The sequence below is a fragment of the Fusarium verticillioides genome, chromosome 1, assembly GCF_000149555.1.
Source record: "Fusarium verticillioides 7600 chromosome 1, whole genome shotgun sequence".
Taxonomy (NCBI): Eukaryota; Fungi; Ascomycota; class Sordariomycetes; order Hypocreales; family Nectriaceae; genus Fusarium; species Fusarium verticillioides.
In genome coordinates this window covers 2378255-2399125 of record NC_031675.1, presented here as the reverse complement: position 1 = coordinate 2399125, position 20871 = coordinate 2378255, and the positions used below count along the sequence as shown (strand labels likewise).

Genomic DNA, 20871 nt, shown 5'->3' with positions numbered 1-20871 from the left:
CCCTGGCGTTCTCTGATGACACGATTGAGTCAAAAGCCCAGACCAACCTGGAACTATTCCCTGAAAAATGCCCTCCCAGCCTCCGAGTTTTGTTTCCCTGCCTAAGGGCTCTGCTCTTTGCAACACCGCCAATGGGAAGAGCCAAACACAGGTCTAGGCTTGCAAGGACGTTGCGATTGCCCCTGGCAGTTTAATTAACATATGCAGCATGCAAACGGCTTTCACTCTCATGATGCGTGATCTGCTATTCCGGGGTGGCCCGGGCGTGTAAGTGGTGATGACATTTACCCGCTGTACCTAATGTACGAGGGCCTAGGGCCTAGCTCCAGGGCCGCAGACACGGGCCTACAGGGGGTGAGCACCGCTTGGGGCTCCAGCTATCGATAGTTGTCCAGTGAGCGAGCACAGGCGTGGTAGTTGGAGGTATCATGAGCTGGCACCCCACCATTGACGTGCATCGTATTCCGAGTCTCAAGTCACCCATCCATCCTCACCGACAAGACAAGAGATCGAGAGTTAGCCAGGCAAAAAAAGGACTGAGTGTTTCCCCTTAAAACGTTGCATCGAGTAAAAGGACTGATTTGTTGGCGTGTGGACCAGGTCCCCTTATTTCGGATGAGCGCGTGCGTGTGTCAAAGTGCCCTTCTAGGTAAATCGGAGAGGCTGGTATAGACCTTGGTTGTAAGTGGGAGGTTGGGACTCAAGAGGAAGCCTTTCGTTGCAGCCCACCACCAGCCGCTTAAAACTCTTGGTGCAGCGCCCAGAATTCAACGTTGCCGTTTCTCGTCTCTTTTTTTCCTGCTTGTAATTGACCTCTTACTAACTCTTGGAAGTTTCTTTTTCCCTGGGAACTTCACCACCAAACCTTACTTAGCCGCTCACTCATCCGCATCTCACAGCGACCTTCACTCACCTCCAGTTCCAGTTCCAGTTCCAGTTCCATCTCAGGCACCAACAATACTTCCCCGCGACAACGCAGCCGCTTCTCCCGCATTCCAGAAGCTAAGCTAAGCTGAACTGTTTCACAAGGGACTCAGATAAAATCTCGCAACCAGTCTCGGTTCTTACCCAGATCAAATTCCTCACCTTGTGCACTCAGCTCAATTCGAAACTAGCACAAGCTCTGACTGGAATTGGCCTCAAACACATCATCATTCCGACCTCGGCTGTGCGCCAATACCTTAGTCAACCATTCAACAAAAGTGACAACCACAACCAGAAAAAATTCGCTACAATGCGCTCCGTGACGAGGCCGCTGCTGCTCCTCGCCGCGGCAGCTCTCTGCTCTGCCAAGCCGCTCCCCAGAGATGGTCTTCATGATCGCGGCTACTCATATCTCTTGCAACGAGCATGTGACTCACCCTGTGGCTCCGATAATCAATACTGCTGTGGCTCTGGCGAGAGCTGCCAAACATCAAATGGAGTTGCAAGCTGCGTCGCTGCAAAGGGAGGCTGGGTCGGCGATTATACGACTACCTGGACCGAGACCAGAACTTACACCAGCACAATCATGACCCGCTGGGAGCCTGCTCCAGAGCCTACAAAGGGCGTTGACTGTGTGCCCACGAACGATGAGCAAGAAGCATGCGGTGAGATCTGCTGCGCTGGCTGGCAGACCTGCGCGTTCATGGGTCAATGCTCTGCAAAGCCTGGTTACGAGGAGCCCACCGCTGTTGTGATTACCACTGATGGAAAGATCACCACCCAATACTCGGCTCCTTATCGAGTCACTGGTACCACCACCATCACAAACAGCGGTGCGCCCACCGAGTCCGGGACTGCAACTGAGACTGAATCCGAGGCTTCTGCAACGGCCACTGAGACTAGCGAGGGCGCCGCAGCTGGCGAGACCGGAACTGGTGGTGGTGGCCTGAGTGCCGGTGCCATTGCTGGTATCGTCATTGGCGTCATCGCTGGTGTTGCGCTTCTCCTTCTCCTGTGCTTCTGCTGTATTGCCCGTGGTCTCTGGGTTGCCCTCTTTGGCAAGAAGGACAAAGAGAAGAGCGAGCGTGTCGATGTCTACGAGGAGCGATACTCCCGCCGCGGCAGCCGACCACCTCCTTCGGCCTCGGCCCACTCCCGTCGTCCTCGACACAAGGGCTGGTTTGGTATGGGTCGCCGTGGTTCCCCGTCTTCGGCCGGTGATCGTCGTGAGAAGAAGTCAGATGGTAAGAAGTGGCTCGGCATTGCTGGTCTCGCGGCCACACTCCTTGCTCTCCTCAATCTCAAGAAGGATAAGCGACCAGCGAGCACCAAGCCCGCGCGCTCATCTCGAGGATCATCGCGATCGCGGTATAGCGACTCTTATTACTCATACAGTGACTACACCAGTCCCAGTAAGTCTCGCTGACAACCCGTCCCATCGCTTTGTCGTACTAACAGTCATAGCAGGTAGCTCAAGCTCAGGTGGACGAACGAACCGCACTCGTCGCACAAGAGACAGCCGAGCGAGGTCGTATTACTCCCGCGACAGCAGGCGATGAAGTCTTTAAATCCCCGCTCCTCATCCTTTTATCCCCATTCGTCACATATATACTCCCCATCCTGTACATGTCTCTGCATTTGACATAAGGATTCGAGCCCACATTGTACACACCCGACTTGCCGCTTCACACATTAAGGCTACTGGCGTTCCTGGTTGTTCACATATTATGGTATTCTGTTGATATTTTTGCGGCCTCTGCTTTTTTTATTCTTTTCCCCGTTCACCCCATTTCACCATTGATGTTGTTATTTTACCCACGCATTCATGGATGGTTAATGCTGCTGCTTTTTGTTACTCAAGAGATCACGTCACGAAGTGAATTGAAGAAGACTAGATGAAATGACTCACAATGAAAGTCAAGAAGGAAAATTACGAGTTTGATATAAAAGATGAATATACTGACGAGGCATGTCTTAATGCAAATGCGAGTCTCATTTTTCACATGCAACTTTTGATCATAATCTTTCTCCCCCATCAATCAGAGACAGCCATTGATGTGCGAATCAAAGTTCTGGACTCATGATGCATTGACTCATTTTACCATTCAGTGAATTGGATAGAATAGATCTTGCGGTAGCCGACTTCACGATAGACAAAAAAACGCTGTGTGGGTTCCCAGGCAGACAATGTGCGCATTGGAAAATGATTAAACGCCTTTTTTTCTTCTTGTCGCAAAACACCCGAAACGAACCCTCGTCTAAAAGCCGGCCCTTTTTTGCTCCTAAAATGGTCACATGCACGAATGAACAGATGAGATTCGATTCGTTGGCGAGATTCAAGTGTTTGTCAACACCAGAGTCATCATCTCTTTGCTTTTTTGAAATTTGTTTTGTAGCCCTTTTTTTGCTACATGACATGCAACGATGAACCCTTCGCCACTCCTGAGACCCAGAAACGCAAAAGAAACAAGATCCGTGTCCGTACCCGCGCTTATTCGTCCTGGACAATGTTGCCCTTCTCGGAGACGTACAGACCGTCAAGGAACTAGGCCAATCAGTAAGAGTCGGGAAGAGAAACAGTGTGATGCTATGTCCTACCTTTCGGATATCCTTGTTTCGCACCCGGCAGATCTGCTGGATATCGGCGGCACTTTGCGACACGTTCTCCAGAGAGTTACCAGAGAGGACGAGCTCATCCTTCTGGGTGGTGGAAGCCTCAACATCGACACCAGGGTGCATGACAATTCGGCGAACAAGCTTCTCGCCGATGAAGTTTCGGATCTCAACCTCGTACAGGTCGGTCTCGGCGTTCTTGGAGACGTTGACGTTGATGGGGAAATGGGCGTAGACGTATCGCATCTTGTACTTGAAGCCCTTGGTGACACCAATGATCAGGTTGTTGATGAGGGTTCGTACAGTTCGGAGGGTAGCGACATTCTTGCGGACACCGTGGTGAATCTCGATGGAGATCTGGTTCTTCTTGGGGACGGTGAAGTTGACAGCCAGGTGGCTGAGATCCTTGACCAGCTTGCCGCGGGGGCCCTCAACGGTGACAATTCGCGACTTAATGCTGACCTTGACTATATAGAGAAAACGAGTCAGTGTTTCCGTCCTTGTGAGTTGTAGATTCTCGTTTCGACGCTCGTGGATAATCCCCTCGGAAATTGCCAGAGTGCCCATTGTGAGCGCAGTTTATTGTTGGTGCTCTTGTGCAGCCCCCATTTGCGAATAGCTCTAGCAATTTTTCAAGGGGACGGATACCCAGATTATTCGAGCGACGGCGACGATATCAGACTTGAAAATGAAATAGGGCGCAACGTACCCCCCTCGGGGATCTCAAGGAGCTCCTGGGAATGAATGTACTTCATCCTGCCGGCTGTGAGTTGATATCGGTGTTGAGGGATACAGGCGAAACAAATTCTGAGTTCTTGTGCGGGAAGAACATGGAAAGTGCGTAGGGCTTTCTCTTTCCACGTGAGCGATCGCGGTGGATACTTCACGTGATCAGTATGGAAGCTGTGAGCCAATAAGGTCTATTGACCACGAAGAACACCAGTTCTATAAGCAGAATATCTGTAATTATGGTAGAAAAACATACCGACACTATAAGAAAAGCAATAAATAAAAAGTCTCAGTAAATCATTTGATCTTTTCTTATCCAAATTCATGTTGAACTCAGATCCCATTCATATCTTATCAACTCGTTCGGCCTTGTTAAGGTACTGGTAACGGCGACAAGCTCGGTGGGTCTTGATCAGTCCCCTGTCTCCCCGGCCGACGTCAGCGCCGACTCTCCTCAACAGCTCGGTCCAGCTCAGCCCAGCCATCCCACTATCATAAAGCTTGCGCCATAGCCTCATCTCACTTATCAGCAAAGCACTTGGGGCAAGAGGTATACGACATACAAAACTGCCCGCCATGTCGTACTTCTTCGCGACTCCCGTCGATATCGACGTCGTCCTTGATGATACAGATGAGCGTTCTATGGTCGATGTCAAGCTAGACAAGAACCGTCGCGAGAAGGCACCTCTCTTTATGGATGGCGAGTCTGTCAAGGGCGCTGTTACTGTTCGTCCAAAGGATGGCAAGAGGCTCGAGCATACTGGTATCAAGGTCCAGTTCATCGGCACGATAGGTTCGCGACCCCTATACATCGCAATGCCTCCTTGACGCTTTCGCACGCTTGGCAAGCTACTTCAGTTACTGACCTGTCGCAAAGAAATGTTCTTCGATCGCGGCAACCACTACGAATTTCTCTCCCTCAACCAGGAACTCGCTGCACCTGGCGAGCTTCAGCACCCACAAACATTCGACTTCAACTTCAAAAACGTTGAGAAGCAGTACGAATCATACAATGGCATCAACGTCAAGCTGCGCTACTTCGTCCGCGTCACCGTTTCACGCCGCATGGCCGATGTCATCCGGGAAAAGGATATCTGGGTCTACAGCTATCGCATCCCCCCTGAGATGAATAGCAGCATTAAGATGGATGTTGGTATCGAGGACTGTCTACACATTGAGTTCGAGTACAGCAAGAGCAAATACCACCTCAAGGATGTCATTGTTGGGCGCATCTACTTTTTGCTTGTGCGCCTGAAGATCAAGCACATGGAGCTGTCCATCATCAGAAGAGAGACGACGGGCGCTGCTCCCAATCAGTATAATGAAAGTGAAACATTGGTGCGCTTCGAGATCATGGACGGTTCCCCGTCGCGAGGAGAGACAATTCCTATTCGACTATTCCTCGGCGGTTTCGATCTAACACCTACATTCCGCGACGTTAACAAAAAGTTCTCCACGCGTTACTACCTCAGCTTAGTTCTCATCGACGAGGGTCAGCCAAGCCCCCACCCAATCCCATGTCTCAGCCACTCAACTAACAGCGTTCACAGATGCTCGACGATACTTCAAGCAATCTGAGATTATCCTCTACCGCCAAGCTCCTGACGCTGCACCTGTTCTGAATGCCGGTACCTCATCACTGCCTGCGCCCCCAGAGAACAAGTTGGCTGCTGCACAGGCATAAAGATAGATTAGAAGAACCTGGCTGTTGGTCTGATGTACATACCATGTCAACTTCATGCGCGTCCTTTAAGCATCGGGTCCTGGCGTTTCGGGTTTCAAGGCTGGAAGAGCAAGATGATGGAAGATTTGTAGTTTCTGTTTCCTCTGCAAATCAAACTAATACATACACCGTAAACAGTCCCGATAATATGTCCTGGGTATTTCGCCCGTCCGAGTTTTGAAACAATACATCTCTAGTCTACATAAAGTGACCTGTCCTATTTCTGCATTCATGCAATTTCAATAACGTCGTCCGCCTCGAAGCCAAATTGATTGTTGTGAATCGCTGCGATTCGGTCCAGCTCATCCTGATACTGCTTGCGAATATCGGCCAATGACACCACCTTGCGCTTTCCTGCATCTTTCTGTCCAAACCCAACTGAGGCCTCATCATAAATCCAAGCCTGCTTGGGTTCTACACAGCTGAGAGCGTTGATGAGTAGCAGGTATTGCCTTGTCACCGGTGTATCGAGGATGTCTTCTCCCATAGCCTCATCTCCCTCTCCAGCGCTTTGCAGCTTGTGGATTCTGTCTAATACAACCGACGCGGCACCGCGGTAGTTATTGTGCTTAATACGCCATGAGTAGAGGACCTGGTGATAGGGGAATCCTTCTATAACATCCAATGATGCTTTTGTCTTCTGTGCAAGGATATCGTCAACCTCCTGCTGGAGACCAGGGAAAGGGAGAGCAACGAGCTCGTTGTTGTGATAAGTCGCACACATTCTGTCGATCAGCTTGCGCAGATTTGAGATCTTCATGGCTTGATCATTAATCGAGACCAATGTTGTGTGCGCGAGCTCGAATTGCGATGTTGCTACTGCAGCGTTGAACAAGCGACTTTGCATGTCAGTCTTGGTGAACATAGCGTCCTGCTTAGTACCCAAGAACTGTATGGCCAGGCGGGCGAAATCGACCACATAAGAGTAGGCCTTCTGCTTCTCGAACAAAGCTACAATGTGCGAATAGTACTTTGCAAGGCCTTGGTACAGGAGGTTCCACTCTGTGTCATCAAGCAGGCCGCTACTATGGCGGTCGCTTCCAGCATTTCCAGCGCCTGGCTATCTGTTAGTGAGGGATCAGTAACGAAATCGGAAAGACTTACTCATTCCAATGGCTGCTCTTCTAAAGAAAATTGCGGCGGTATTAAAATCCTTCAAAGCCAGCTGCAAACGGCCCTGAACATATGTGGAGAAGGGGTTTTGGTCGCAGAAAGGCGCAAGATCCAGTGCCAAATCAGCCCTCTCTCGTTTGATAAGAGAGCACTGAACAAGTGGTGGTGAAATCTCGATATCGCTGTCCGGAGCGCACAAGTTGGTGACGAGATCTGTGACACTGGTAGCCAGTGGCTCGATCTGGTTCGCAAAACCAAGCAGGTGACCAACATGCGCCTCCAGTGCCGTTACGAGTTGAGCGTCCTCAGAGCTCTTCTTCACAGCTCCGCTCTCACTCTTATCTCGGGTGCTTGGCACTGAGATTTCTGTCTGGGCGAGCCACCTCAATAGCTCCAAACGTCGCAGGGCCACGACGAGCTGTCTGAATACGTTGCCAATATCAACACGATTGTGAAGAGCCTCTGCCTCGTTGTCGTGCTCATACTCCATGTGAACGAGAAGAATCAACTGGCTGAAGTAGACCTTCCGCTGCAACTCAATACTATCTTGAACGGCTTTGACAACCAGTTTCCTGCCAAAGTCGGTAAGTGGGTGACGTAAGTTCCGTGACTTGGCTTCCTCTGGTGCAGAGATCAGATTCATCACATCGGCGTAAAGCTCGTCTGTCACTATGTTAAAGTTTGAGCCAAGAACATCGACAACTTGGCTGCAGTCATCTTCAGTGATGCCTTGCCAAGATCCAGATTTGTCGTAGAAACATGAAATGCGCTCGAGGTCTGTCTTGGAAGAGTCCTCAAACAGCTCGGGTCGTAGTGCAGCATGGCAGAGCGGCATCAGGTGATCAGGCAACCCGGCAACCAAGTTCAAAGCTGCATTGACTAGAGCCGTTTGTGCAAGGTGGTCTTCCTCAGGAGAAGTGAGGTTATGGTACAGTCGCTCCAAGCTACTGCACTCACGAATGGCTGAAAGGAAGTCGGCGCAGACAACCCAAGTCATTCCTGTAGAGGGGTCGAGTGTCAACCCGAGTGCTTCTCCTCGTTGCTTGTCCAATTCGAGCAATAGGCGGTAGAACCTCAACCACTGGGCCTCACTGGAAGCGCGGAAGGATTCGTACTCCATAGCGCCCGAAGAGCCTCGATCTAGCGTTGCGGCAGCCCCTAATATCGAACAAATCGACTCTGCCAACCCTCGAGCCTTGGCAGCGGTCTCTGATTTTCCGTAGCCTCGCTCATAAATCGACAATGCGGCCTCTAGGGTCGATTTCGTAAACTGACCAGGCTTCAGGATAAGCTGGAGCCACTTCTCTGTAACATCAGTAGGATCGCAGGGGCCAGAAGTCTCTGCAGCCTGTATGAGGTTATCTGCATAGACGCCATCCCAGTTCTCCTCCCAGCTCTGTGAGATATTCTTACGATCCACTTCGAGCCTTTGCACCCTATACGTCATGTTGTTCTTCCACAGGGTCCAGAGTTGGATAGCGCTCTCTGCAGGACAAGAGAGAGCGAAATCAGCAAGTGTCCACACATCGGAGGATGATGGCGTCAGTGGAACCAGGGCGTTTCTGGGGAAAATGTCTTCGACGATGACGGTATGCGCGTCCTTTGCGACGATCTTCCAGAACTTAAACTCTCCAGCGCCGATGGGCGAGAAGGTTGCGCATATCCTACTACTGCGGCCCCTTCCAACAATCTGCACTAGGTTCGTCTGTGATGGATCAATAGCCCACTTTCCAATCTCCTGAGGGTTCCTCTCAGCATTGAGAATATCGCCTGTATAAAGAATTTGGCCATCATTAATGTTCCAAATTCGCATTCTGTGATCGAGACAGACTGTGATCGCAAAGAGACTATCATCCATTCCGAAACTTGTGATCTGAATCGACGTCGCTGAGCTGTATTCCATATTGATCTTGCCGTTCTTGATCGTGTGTTTTCCCTGGAAAGGAAGAAGACTTCGGAGATTCTGCGCCCATCCCTGAACGTTGAAGAACGATTCCTTCCAGACAAGTGACGATGCTGCAAGAATTAGCATTGGCACGTCTTGGCATCACTGGCCCAATAATACTCACGTTCATGAGCTTTGTTCCTGTCAAGCCTGATCATTCCTCCATCGTTGACTGTAATCAGCAGTGTCTCCGCGTTCACAGCAATCATACGATGAGGATGCTTGAAACCCAATCCTGCCGGCGCTTGGACCTTGCCGAGGTCAGAAAGTCCAGCATCTACGGCCGATCTCTTCCTGAATAAATCTGGCCGGAGCGTGAAGCTATACAGCTGATATGCTTGGTCGAGAACAAACACACAGAGGGAATCGTGCTCTTCGGGGTCCGAAAATGTGACGCATCCTGGTTGAATAGGGACTGCAAAGTGGAAGTTCAAGACAAGCGGGGAATCGGTTGCTTGTGTCTTCTTGCAAATATCAACAACCCGAATGCTGAGGAGAGTGCCATCCTCCAAAATCCTCCAAAGGAAGCTACGTGGTGTGTCATGCCAAATTCGGTGATAGACAGCAGAGGCTGTCGCTAGGTTCTTCGTTCGAAATGTCGTCTCATCTTCTGCTGTGTTCTCGCGCGCCGGTTTTCGAAAATTGCGGCTCTGTATTGAATTCGAGGGTACTCGGATCGTGACAACAGAAGACGAAGTTGGGGGATCGAGGTTCACTCTTGTCTCTTTGAAGAGATATTGGGTATCGACTTGATCCATTATCGCCCCATGAATCGAGTCGAGCGTGACGAGATGAATTCGAGTACTAGGCGTTGAGTTGGATGTGATGATGGATACCTAAGGTTGTTTAACAAAGCGAAATCGCGTAGTAGAATTTCTGGCAGAGGTCGCGACCCACGCTAACCTAAAAAGGTAATCAGCTATTGGTCACTGCATCACTGCCAACATGAGACTGAAGGTACACAGAAGAAAAGATTGGATGCATCAAAGTTACACATTGTTGTTCATGTATCAATTTCATTTCTTTCTTTGAGACGATTTGCTCCAAAGAAAAAATTTTCATTATAGAGAATTCCAGCTGAACAACCCAACACCTATCCTCAACATTTAAGTAACGTCCATCGCAAAAACACATGAAATAACCATCGAGACATGCGCCAGCAGTCATACCAAGAATCATCACCATATACTCCAGTGATCGTACAAACAAACATGCCAGGTCACCCGCTATCGTCTAATCCTTCTCCATGTCCTTTGGGGCCGGGTCACCAATACCCTCCTCGCCGATGGCAAACAGAGTATCACTTTCTGGCAGGCATGGGCTGTCGTAAATTTTTGCAATACGTGTTTCCCCGCGACCCTTCTTGAGACTGATTCTTGTTGTACTGGCATGGGCGATAATGTTACCACCAATGGGCTTCTTTGGATCAGGATTGAACATGGCACTTGGGCCACCATCGACCTGAGCCACGACTTGATTTGTAATGACAACTGCGATACCAAATTCATCCGCCAGACGCTGAAGCGTCCTCATGAATTTGGCCAAGTGAGTCTGTCGATTCGAGAGCTCACCGCGACCGCAAAAGTCTGTTCGGTAGAGCGATGTTGCACTATCGACGATGAGAAGAGAAAATCGGGTCTCACACATCATAGCTGCAGCTTGATTGAGTAATTGAAGCTGGTGATCAGAGTTGTAAGCGCGTGCGTACGCGACATTGTCCAAGACCTCTTCGCCAGAAAGGCCAAATCGGTTGGCAACGCCCAGTAGACGAACTGGTCGAAATGTACCCTCAGTATCGATATACATGCATTTTCCTTCGCCACCGCCCATATCAAAGGGTAGTTGACAAGTCACGGCGAGCGTGTGGCAGATCTGACTCTTTCCGGTTCTGAATTCACCAAACAATTCAGTAACCGAACCTGTTTCGATGCCACCAGCAAGAAGAGTATCGAGGTTCTTGGATCCAGTGGTAATAGAAATGAGCTCGCTGCGACGTTGATGCATCTCTGTGGCCGTGGTGAAACCCATGGGGACGAGCTTGGAGGCTGCAATACTGTCAGTGATTTTCCCCGATAAATTCGATCCGATAAACTCTTACCCTCTCCCAAGATCTTGGTCGCCTTCTGTTCCGAGATACCCTTGATCTGTTCCAGCACTCGTCGCGGCGTGTAGGCCACGGACTCGACTGTGTTGTAACCTCCATCAATGACAAGCTGAATATCTCGCTTCGTCAAACCAGCAATTCCCTGTAAGAATCAATCAGCATCAACTTTCATCACAATTGCGTTTCGACAGAAGTTTACCTCGAGCGCGGAGAGTGGCGTTGGAGCACCAGGGCCAGGCATGCCGCCCTCTTCACCCATCTGAGCCTCATCATACTCCTCGCTCATTATGATTCTCGAATCCTTTTCTTGGATTCTATCAGTCAAAAAGGACAAGGGAATCACAGACGTACTGTGAACTAGAAATTTGTAAGAAATAGGCGAGGAGGGAAGGAGGAAATCGCGGTCGCGTCTACCTAGTGCCTTAGAGGGGAGGCAACAACGCCACCATTCTACGCCAAATCACGTGTCGCCAGTTGACAAATTACTTGACGGTCCACATTTAATCGGCCAACAGAATTGGTGGGTTTTAATTTGTCAGCGGATAGCTGTTTGTCTTTCAATCGTAAGGTTCTGAGAACTACGTACAGTATTTACAGATGAATTAGAGTTTCTTACTTGGATTGATATGGGATCATGAACTTTCATCTAATCATAGAACCTGACTTTCTGACTTTAATATTTATCCATTTCCTGACCATTGGGCCCGTGTTTATTTGGCTGTCTTGATTGATATAAGAGCATTCATTCCGCAATAGCAAGAAACTACCTGACGGCGTCAGAAAACTTCTGGAACTTAATGAAATTGCCGAAAATTACAATCCTAAGTATCCGTTGGTTTACTAAGCTTATCTAGATCAATCTGTCGCTTGGGATATAGATCTTCAGGAGGACGTAGTTTAGGTGTGAATGTAATACTATTACCGCGTTAAGGAGTGAACAACTTCGTAGATATCACAGTAAATATACTGTCACGGACAAATAAATACTACGGAATACGTCACTTGATTTGTTTTCGTGGAGATCTAGGAAGTTTTTTGTAAAAGCAATTGAATTATTGGTTGCTATTGTACAAGGAGCGAATGGCCACGTCAGGCCTACAATGCTATCATGCTAAGAAACTTCCAAACACCGATCATGCAATGCTAAAGCCGTAAAGATGAGTCATTAATGATCTTGACTTGTCGTGAAATCGGAGAGCTGAATAATGACGTTGTCAAGATTCCAGGGTCGTAGTGTGTGGTCGAGTTTACTCGACGTTGATTCGGCGAGACTCGTGCTTCTTGGCCTTCGGAACAACAATGCTCAGGATGCCATCCTTAAACTTGGCAGAGACGTTGTCCTGATCGACACGAGTTGGGAAGTTGAAGCTGCGAGAGAACTCGCCGAAGGTGCGCTCGGTGAGCCAGTACTTGGATTGATCACCGGGCTTCTTCTCGACCTCCTTGGACTGTTGGTGGTGGGTGACTTCGGTGCTCTCGTGAGCCTTGGCCTCGGCCTCATCCTCAACCTTGGCGTGGTGAGAGTTCTTGTTCTCATCGTTACTCTCACCCTCGGCAATGGCGCCTCGGGACTGGGAGCCCTCGACGAGACCAGCTGGAGGAGTGCCGGCAGTGTATGTGCGCTCAGTCTTGCCGCGGATGGTCATGGTCTGAGGATCAGTGAATTCGATGTGGACGTTCTCCTTGGTCATGCCGGGGAGCTCTCCATGGAGCTCGTAGGCCTCGCCAGTCTCGCGGACATCGAACTTGGGCTGCCAGTGGGTGAGGCCGCTTCGACGGGTACCACCGTTCTGTTGTCCCTGACGAGAGTAGCTATCGAAGTCGTCGAGGAGACGAAAGAGGGGAGTAAAGGAAGCATCGGAGTTGTAGAAGTTGCGAGGGAAGAAAGCCATTGTGTTTGCGTTGATGTTTGGAAAGAGATGGTTGCAGTGTGCAAGAGAGTTATAGTGTTGTGATCGTTGTTGTAGAGTTTGTTGCTTGTGTTTGTTTCCTTGTGTTCTGATGAAGATTGGAGTCCATTTTTGGGGGGGGAGAAGGCTTGCTTTATACTCGTTGATGAGGAAGATGTGATCGAGATGGAAGTTTCCTTGCCTTTCGTGAAAGGTCGACGGAACTTACTACTTGGAGGTTCTAGAAATCGCACGACTGCATAAGAGGACTATGGAAGCATTGGCAAACCCTGTTCGAGGACAACTACGTGATGTTTACATCAAAATCGTACGAAATTAGGTGGCATCGCGAGTCTGTTGGCTGCTCGTGGTTGCATGAAGCTGCTGGACAGTGGTGGATCATGGTGGAAGCTTCCAACCAATTCGGGAACGTAAACACAATACAGCAGCTGCAATGCAGCCCTTGACTTCTAACAGCCACGGAAACTTCTGGTCATCATAACAGGTGTCATGAATTTCACCCGACCTTGAGCAAGCCAATGAATTCGGTGAGGCTTTAAGCTGATCGGTGATCGGTTCCATGGACACTCGAATGATTAATAAGGATGGATTCACTACGATGAAATGTCTGGGGAAAATTGTCCAAGCGTTGATAGTGCTGACATAATATGCATGACTCCAGATCTAGTTACCCTATACCAAGCCCGATCATGCTTGAATAGGAACATTTACTCTAATTCAATATCTATCCTCTCTATGTTCTAGACTCCAGCTTTAAACTATTAAGTATTCTGGTTAGATGTTTGCCTTTGTATTACTCGGGACTTGAGACTGATTTTTTATTGGTGTTAATAGTACTGCTGTAACTCAAGTTCCTCTTATGTCAATTATAAAAGTTACCTCTACATAATTCTATAGTAACTAACTCTAAATTAAAAAACCACGTTCTTAAATGTTATAAAAAACAGAGCTTCTACTGAAGTTATCTGATTTTAATCATATATCTCAAGAGCTACTATAATGTACCTGAGTTGTGTTATATTACCTCTGAAAAGACAGCTTATTTCAAACAAGTATCTAACCTCAAAACCGAGCTGATCAATTTCCTATAGCAAGCACCACGTGACAATCACAGAATGTATTAGCATGATTATCCCGGTAGTGGACGTGTGACGCATGAGAAGGTCTGGGAATTCAGAATCTATTTGGCTTAATCATGTGCGGATATCAACAGAAGCTACCTTGAATCATACCAACAACATTACCTACCTAGGGAGGGATAAAGCATCTACAAACGACGAACCCAGCATTAGACCGACTACAACCAACTTAGTACCTTATGAATCAATTAAATATTCTTAATACTTGGCATTTACACGACACAAGAAGACAGAAGCCAAGAGGTGTTGTTTAGGAAGCAAAGAAGAACACTCCTGCTCATGATCATACCTATATGGGAAGATTCGGAGATATATGATGATACACAATAATATCATCTCAGAAGCCTGGAACTAGGACAAGTATCCAAGCTCATTGAGGCACAAATCTATGAGTTGCAATATGTCGATGATGAGTACGGACCAGTGATTGAGCCCTCAACCGCAATATGCCCAATTGAATATGACATACTTCCAATCAATTAGTGTTACTGGGCTAGAAACTCCCAGAAGAAGTTGAACTGAGCACGCAATCAGACCAAGAAACATTTGCCGAGAACACCACCGTTGGGATTCAACCAAGTCGCATCAACATTGGTCAGTGATCACCAGGAGCCAGAAAACACTATCCTCAGTACGGTGACTACATCCCGCATCAATGTACTGGAATAAAGTATGAAACACTAGTCCCGGCCCAAGAATTGCGAGGGCAGCTACTCTGGTGGAGGAGCCAGTGGTGAACATCCTCCAAGAGTTACCAGTGACCACCAAAGACAGGGATACTTGGGACGGGGGGGCGATCCTGGAGATATCGAAGTGGACATACGCATTCTGCTCTACATGTGCACCGTGGCCAATGGACATAGAAATGACTTTGTAGACCAGAGAGGGAGATATGGATATCGTATGTGCACTGCATCGAAAAGTGTGCCGCTCGGTGAGGAAATAGCGTTGGGGGGCAGATTATTGCATTAAAGGCTCAGACGTTCGTGAAGTTCGGCCGTAATTGAAACTCTATTGTCATAGGCGAGTAAAGAGCTTATGGGCTAGAGGCACAATGCCGTAATGTAAGTAGAATGCCGTGGTGACAAAGAGATGGTGACAAAAGGAGAATGAGTAGAGACCAAAAGAAATACACTGAGACTTACTCAGCTGTGTAGACTTATAACATTACCAAGTTAACTGTAAAACAAGAATAATACTTCTAGTCATAATTCTCATCCATCTGGAACCTGCTAAGAAGGACAGCTAAAAATGAAAAAGGCCATACCACTTGTATATCATAGGCAAATCCAGGGTCCATATCCAAAGCTCTGGTGATATGACCAATGACGTAATTAGAGATAAAGTGAACAGGGGCAAACGGGATCGATTGCTCGGATGTTCTTAATGATTCAATGTGGCTTGGAGTTACTTGGTTTGCTCTGTTGAATTGTGATCGTGATTTAGTGCATTAGTACTGAGGTAATCGAGGTGTGATTGGGATTCAATGCATATCATGATCATCACCACTCCCACCACCGAAACTCCATGGATCCAAATGTCAATGTGGGGTCCGGCATGTAGTAGAAGAAAAACGGGACAGAACATAATTAGAAATAGTCAGACAAACGGGGCAGCGGGGGTAATGAGTACCTGGCAAAGTGATCAAGTATTTGTGTCACACAAATAACTCTCTTGGTGTTTAATGAATCCTTTGTTTTACCCACTTGGGAGGGTCTAGACCATCTAGCATCATGACGTAGTCCATGACGTTCTGGACCACATCCATGCACAGCTAACTACCCCAGAAACCTCAGCTGCTTTAGGTCAGAAAAGGCCAAACCTCCAGTGGCTGAAAGTCAACTTGCCAGTTCCTTGCGCGTGCGTTAGCGCTATATTTGAGGCACATACCAGGTACTCCGTACCTTAGGCACTTTAGTAAGTAGATGCTCAGTTTTATCAGATTCCCGTTCTAGTCACCCCCCCGTAAGTAAACATCTTTCAGCCACAGCTTTGCCACATTTTTTGGCTTGACCAAGCCAACATTATTTTTGTCTCATCAATCACCGAAACCATACTGCAAATGATGCCCCGATGGAATTCGGGCTTTCAGTTCGTTGCGACCCGCTGACGGGCGTCGACGGAATCTTGTATATCCGCGTTTTCCGTTGCCACTTGATCCATGACCCTGATCACCGAGGTGGTCTGGCAGGTTGATCAAGTTTGACGCAAGTACCTAGGTAGTATGGCAGATCCATGATATGATTTGCAGCTAGCTTGACAGCTCTGCAGCAACCTCTCAAATACTACTCAAATCCGCGAATTCCGGACCATATCACAACCAAAGTCAAAAACACCTCGAAAACTCGAATAGATATAATCATGAGACGTAAAACTGTCGTGTAGTTACATTTACAACCGTCGTTGATGACCCTTGCTCGTCGTGAATTGTCAGCTATGTCCAGCATAGATCCCAAACCGTATTCCAGTGTCTTTGAATTATCTTCTTGGCAAGTGTGCTTTCAAGAGCATTAGAGTACCCGAGCAGCAGGAGTATCGCGTCGAGGACCTGTCTCAAGTCCCCTCCGCCTCTCATTGTCCATATGGCTGCATTGGCCCGAAGCCTTGCACCATGACCATGGAAGCCCGCACGCCGGCGTCGACTGCCTCTGCGTTCTGCGCGCGATTGAAGAGCCCAATAAGTCTTCGTCCAACTGAAGGCTCTAGTTCCGTACCATCTCGAGCGATTTTTACTTCACGGTTCGAGTTCCAAGGATTGCGCAATCCTCTCGTGCGGTAAAATGGTAGTCGACTTGTGGATAGCCACTCCAGTTTGAAAGGCTTTCCCCATGTCTTGGCAGCACCCTCGTCCCCTGCATTACTCTTGGAGCTTGATGCTTCGCTTTCCGCATCAGACAAGGCATCAGCATCATCACGATCCGCCTCCCAGAAGATAGTGCCTCTGGCAGAGTCGTCAATGATACGCCCCTTGGGGGCTTGTTCGTTCGCTTCGGTCGGTATGGCTTTCGGGAGGTCAAGGTCGCTCGTTGCCTGAGCCGTGGGTGCAAATTCGATAGCTGCCGCAGGGTCTTCGTTGATCTGCGATATCATCCTAGCATACCCATAATATTCCCCTGACTTATTGGCCGAGAAGACCAAGTATACACTATCAGCGTCCTGTTCGGAAAGGTTAGTTGACAAGTAGCTAAATGGTATTGCTCAAAGACCAACGTACCTTGAAGGCATTGTTCAATGCTTCTTCATTGTGAGATTGGGTAGCCCAGATGCCGGTGCTAACACTCAATTCGAGGTCTTCCACTGTCAGGCTCTTAAGAATGAAGAACTTGTCCTTCTGCGGTGTCTTCTCGCCGGAAGCTCCAAGCTTGATGGTCCCTGAGGGTTCGGACGCCGGGCTTCGAATCACGCTCTGAGATGGTGACTTGTCGGCAACTTGATCCGTCTTAACTACTGTTGCAGCCACCGAAGGACCAGTTGGAGCTGTTACACCGGCTGCACCCTCCACTGTGCTCTTGCGTAGCCGGCTGACGAGGCGAACCGACTGAAATTTCGAATCATGTAGCTTCTGTTGTGCTGCAGTACAGGTTTCCTCATCCTTAAAATTGGCGAATGCACAGTTGCTCTTGGAGATGAGAAACAGTGATTCCAATCCTACAGCCTCTTTGCATACATGATGAACGAGGCTCATGAGGTCGGTTTGCGGAGGAAGGTTGCCGATCCAGATTGCATGTCCTGATTCAAGAGTTTAGCCGACACTGACGGTCATCGAGGTAAGTTAGCTTACCACTCTGTCGCGGCTTTCTGGGAGGGCCCCGAACAGCACTCCTTCGCCTCTCTGTCCCATCTGGGGTTTGCTTTAGCTCAGTTTTGTTGGGAGATTGCTTCCCAGTCCTACCTTGCCCTTGCCTGAACCCCTGTGGATGTATTCCACTCATGTCTGCAGTCTGTGCCATCGCCCTTGGGTCGCTGGTTGTTAGTCCGCCAGCGGCATGGTGGCCAGATAACACCCCGTTCGGAACTGGGTGCGCGGCAGGTTGATACTGGGGTCCAGGGGGGTAGTAATAGGGAGATTGCTGAGAGCTCATCATCATCTGGTTGGGATAGTATGCCATGTTGTGCCTTTGAGACATCATGTTCGCTGCCTGTGCCTGCTGCATCTGATTTCCATAGTACGGTGCGACCTGTGGCTGTAGGTAGTAACTTTGACCGGAGACTGGAAGTGGCGGATGACCAGGAAACTGGGACATGTGCTGCATCATAGGTGGAGATCCCGCGGGATTCATGCGCTGGTGAGCGTTTTGGGGATACTGTCCAGGGCGGAAACCCATCGTAGGGAGGGCGTTGGCCATAGGGGCCATGTTATATGGCCCAGGGCGGGGACCCGAAGAGGTTTGAGACATATCGAACTGTGTTGAGAACGCGTGCTGAGAAACGGTGGGATGCTCTTGAGTGTGAGAAGAAAACTCATGCCCCTGGATAGTACGAGGCTCGTCTTGACGTGGCATAGGATCGTCAGGTATCGTTGTGTTGACCGTCTTTGCAGTATCTTGGTCGAGTGCTTCCACATCCAGGACTTGGGCGCTGGCTGTATCCCCCATTTGATGTATTTGTTGGTGGTACTCTGATAGAAGGTGAGAGATAGCCTGGTGCTTATTGAGGTCAGATTAGCAACTCCTCCAACTCAGACGTAGGCTTATAGCAACAGGTTTGATGAAGGGTAATGTAATACCTTGGATATGTTCTCTATTGGAGTGAGGGAAGGATAGCAAAATTCCGATGCCTGAAAGCTGTGATTGTTCAGATGAACACCAGGAGGCCTGCTAATCGTGCCGAAGTCACAAGTCAACAGGGCTTTTTCCTGCAGCAGAGCAGCCGCCTAGAGCTTCTCGGGCGGATTTGACTGGCTGCTATTAAAGAAAGGGTAGAGAGGGGAAATTATCGAGCAATTTTGTGGCCGATTATGTGTCAGAGCCGACGATAGCGCTCAGTGGGCGGGGGAATATATCGAGACCCTGGCTCTTACCAACAAAAAGACTGAAAGGAGACACGATTTGTCGTTTTGTATATAATAAATCTGCCTGTGAAACAAGAGACAAGGTGGCGGCGGAAGTAAATACAGTTCCTATAAGAAACTGCCCGAACAAAGGTGTGTATTATTGCCCCCACGGGGAAGCTAGCGAAGTCGTTGAACACCCGTTAAACCAATGCCAAATTCGGAAGGGAAAGGAGCTGAATGATAAAACGAGATCGAAAATGGGGCTTGGTTGTGTTTCCTTATGGCGTAACAGGGATATGAGCTTAGCCCAGGAACCACTGGAAGAGTGTTGTAGTGTTGAGGTGCAGTGTCAACTATTCGAAGTCGGCGATCAGCCACAAAGTTGGACTTGACCCGCGATACTAAGAATCAGCTGCGATGAATGAGTGTAGCGGCAAAGGAGGTATTGGGGCTCAAGATGAGTCGAGAAAACATTTGTTCATACGTTGAAGGAGCCCTAGGTCGTCCTTTACGAGCTGGCAACAGGCAATGCCAGCTTCAGCAACAAACGAAGGTTACCAGAAATGCAAACTGACAAAGTTAAGCTCCCCTGAACCTGTGAGCTTTCAAAAAGAGAAACGGTTCCTAAAGACTTTCGAGGCTTGAGAAGCTTTTGGGGGGCAAGGGGCGAAACCTAAGCCAACGATTAAACAGAAGAGGCTTTAACAACGGAGATAGCGAGTGGCTAATAGTCCAAGCTTCCGAAGCTAGGGCTCGAGGAAGGCTTGGAAGGTAAGGAAGTGTAAGGAAATGCAGGGTTAAGAGGGATAGAGGGCCAAAAAGAGATCAGTTGAAGGGATGCTAGTGTGATAGATTCATGGGGGGTGTGGGCTACAGATGGGTATGATGGATGGGAAATACGATGGGCGATCCCAAGTTGGTCGAGCTCTTAGATGGGATTCTGTTAGGGCCGTATAGGTGGAGGAGTGAGTGGAGGGAAGTGGTGGAGAGGAGAGCTTGGACAAGAAGAGGTAAAAGAGAGCGATAGTTCAACGGCAACAACAAGCCGTCAAGCCACACGATGCTCAAGTCACAAAGGCCGCAATCCATCAGTGATACTTGAGCTTAAGCGGGGCCGATGTTGGCAATGGCACAGGTATAGATCATTCACAGTTCATTCTTGGAACAGATTGGCAGCGTCCCCTGTTCGACTGGTGAGTTCCAACAAAGTTGCATGTATACCTATGTCAAGGAAGACAATCATCCCGTGAGACGGTGGCTGAGGTCGCAACATTGAGCTACCCATTACCGCCACCGACCATGCGCCCACCATCTTGGTGAACATTCAGGTACCGAGTGCCACAGATTCGCAACGAGAATGAAGTCAAGAGTTCACGGAGAAATGTGATTGGAGGGCGAAGCTCGAACCGAGCAAAGGCGCCAGCAGCAGGGAAACAAGGTGCAAGGAGAACAGCCACAGCAGAACCCAACCGGGATGACAGGGATGGGGGGTTCGAATAGTAAAGGGTGGTGAAAAAACCTTGTTATAGTACCTATGGAGTAGTGAAGCGATGGCAGAGGAGAAAAGACCATTTCGACGCCAAGAAATGCCCTAGCCGTGATATGATATGCGGTACTTCGCATTGGACTTCTAAATTTGTTGTTCCTGCGGGGAATGAATGGCTTCTTCGATGTCGAG

General features: G+C 48.8%; 7 protein-coding genes across 23 annotated transcripts; 2 read left to right on the top strand and 5 right to left on the bottom strand.

The window, feature by feature from the left end:
• The first annotated feature begins 54 nt into the window (after window positions 1–54).
• Window positions 55–4100, top strand: FVEG_01278 (hypothetical protein). Of its 4 annotated transcripts, XM_018888143.1 has the most exons (4): window positions 65–267; window positions 324–681; window positions 834–2336; window positions 2392–4100. In XM_018888143.1, the coding sequence occupies exons 3-4, from the start codon at window positions 1235–1237 to the stop codon at window positions 2481–2483; spliced, it is 1194 nt and encodes a 397-aa protein (XP_018743985.1). In that variant the 5' UTR covers window positions 65–267; window positions 324–681; window positions 834–1234; the 3' UTR covers window positions 2484–4100. The 4 variants fall into 4 exon arrangements, with proteins under 4 accessions (XP_018743984.1, XP_018743982.1, XP_018743985.1 ...); XM_018888142.1 differs by having other exon boundaries at window positions 55–681; XM_018888141.1 differs by having other exon boundaries at window positions 324–2336.
• Window positions 3416–4292, bottom strand: FVEG_01279 (60S ribosomal protein L9-B; the record flags this gene model as incomplete). The annotated part of the gene is made up of 3 exons (XM_018888144.1): window positions 3416–3469; window positions 3523–4004; window positions 4247–4292. The coding sequence occupies 3 exons, from the start codon at window positions 4290–4292 to the stop codon at window positions 3416–3418; spliced, it is 582 nt and encodes a 193-aa protein (XP_018743986.1).
• Window positions 4293–4706: 414 nt separating this feature from the next.
• Window positions 4707–6222, top strand: FVEG_01280 (hypothetical protein). Of its 2 annotated transcripts, XM_018888145.1 has the most exons (3): window positions 4707–5059; window positions 5144–5758; window positions 5817–6222. In XM_018888145.1, exons 1-3 carry the CDS (start codon window positions 4843–4845, stop codon window positions 5948–5950), a joined length of 966 nt encoding a protein of 321 aa, XP_018743987.1. In that variant the 5' UTR covers window positions 4707–4842; the 3' UTR covers window positions 5951–6222. The 2 variants fall into 2 exon arrangements, with proteins under 2 accessions (XP_018743987.1, XP_018743988.1); XM_018888146.1 differs by having other exon boundaries at window positions 4707–5758.
• FVEG_01281 (hypothetical protein) lies at window positions 6010–9879 on the bottom strand. Its single transcript, XM_018888147.1, has 3 exons — window positions 9172–9879; window positions 7094–9118; window positions 6010–7045 (listed from the first exon to the last, which is right to left on the bottom strand). Exons 1-3 carry the CDS (start codon window positions 9803–9805, stop codon window positions 6219–6221), a joined length of 3486 nt encoding a protein of 1161 aa, XP_018743989.1. The 5' UTR covers window positions 9806–9879; the 3' UTR covers window positions 6010–6218.
• Window positions 9880–10280: 401 nt separating this feature from the next.
• Window positions 10281–11437, bottom strand: FVEG_01282 (DNA repair protein rhp51; the record flags this gene model as incomplete). The annotated part of the gene is made up of 3 exons (XM_018888148.1): window positions 10281–11092; window positions 11146–11293; window positions 11351–11437. 3 exons carry the CDS (start codon window positions 11435–11437, stop codon window positions 10281–10283), a joined length of 1047 nt encoding a protein of 348 aa, XP_018743990.1.
• Window positions 11438–12398: 961 nt separating this feature from the next.
• FVEG_01283 (hypothetical protein) lies at window positions 12399–13043 on the bottom strand (the record flags this gene model as incomplete). The annotated part of the gene is made up of 1 exon (XM_018888149.1): window positions 12399–13043. The coding sequence occupies one exon, from the start codon at window positions 13041–13043 to the stop codon at window positions 12399–12401; it is 645 nt and encodes a 214-aa protein (XP_018743991.1).
• A 1300-nt stretch (window positions 13044–14343) lies between these two features.
• FVEG_01284 (hypothetical protein) lies at window positions 14344–20485 on the bottom strand. Of its 13 annotated transcripts, XM_018888154.1 has the most exons (8): window positions 19678–20483; window positions 18927–19370; window positions 18093–18840; window positions 17982–18041; window positions 17415–17929; window positions 16048–17356; window positions 15346–15996; window positions 14344–15243 (listed from the first exon to the last, which is right to left on the bottom strand). In XM_018888154.1, the coding sequence occupies exons 3-6, from the start codon at window positions 18793–18795 to the stop codon at window positions 16772–16774; spliced, it is 1863 nt and encodes a 620-aa protein (XP_018744004.1). In that variant the 5' UTR covers window positions 18796–18840; window positions 18927–19370; window positions 19678–20483; the 3' UTR covers window positions 14344–15243; window positions 15346–15996; window positions 16048–16771. The 13 variants fall into 13 exon arrangements, with proteins under 13 accessions (XP_018744004.1, XP_018744002.1, XP_018744003.1 ...); XM_018888152.1 differs by having other exon boundaries at window positions 18927–20483; XM_018888153.1 differs by having other exon boundaries at window positions 15468–17356; window positions 18927–20485.
• Window positions 20486–20871: the final 386 nt, after the last annotated feature.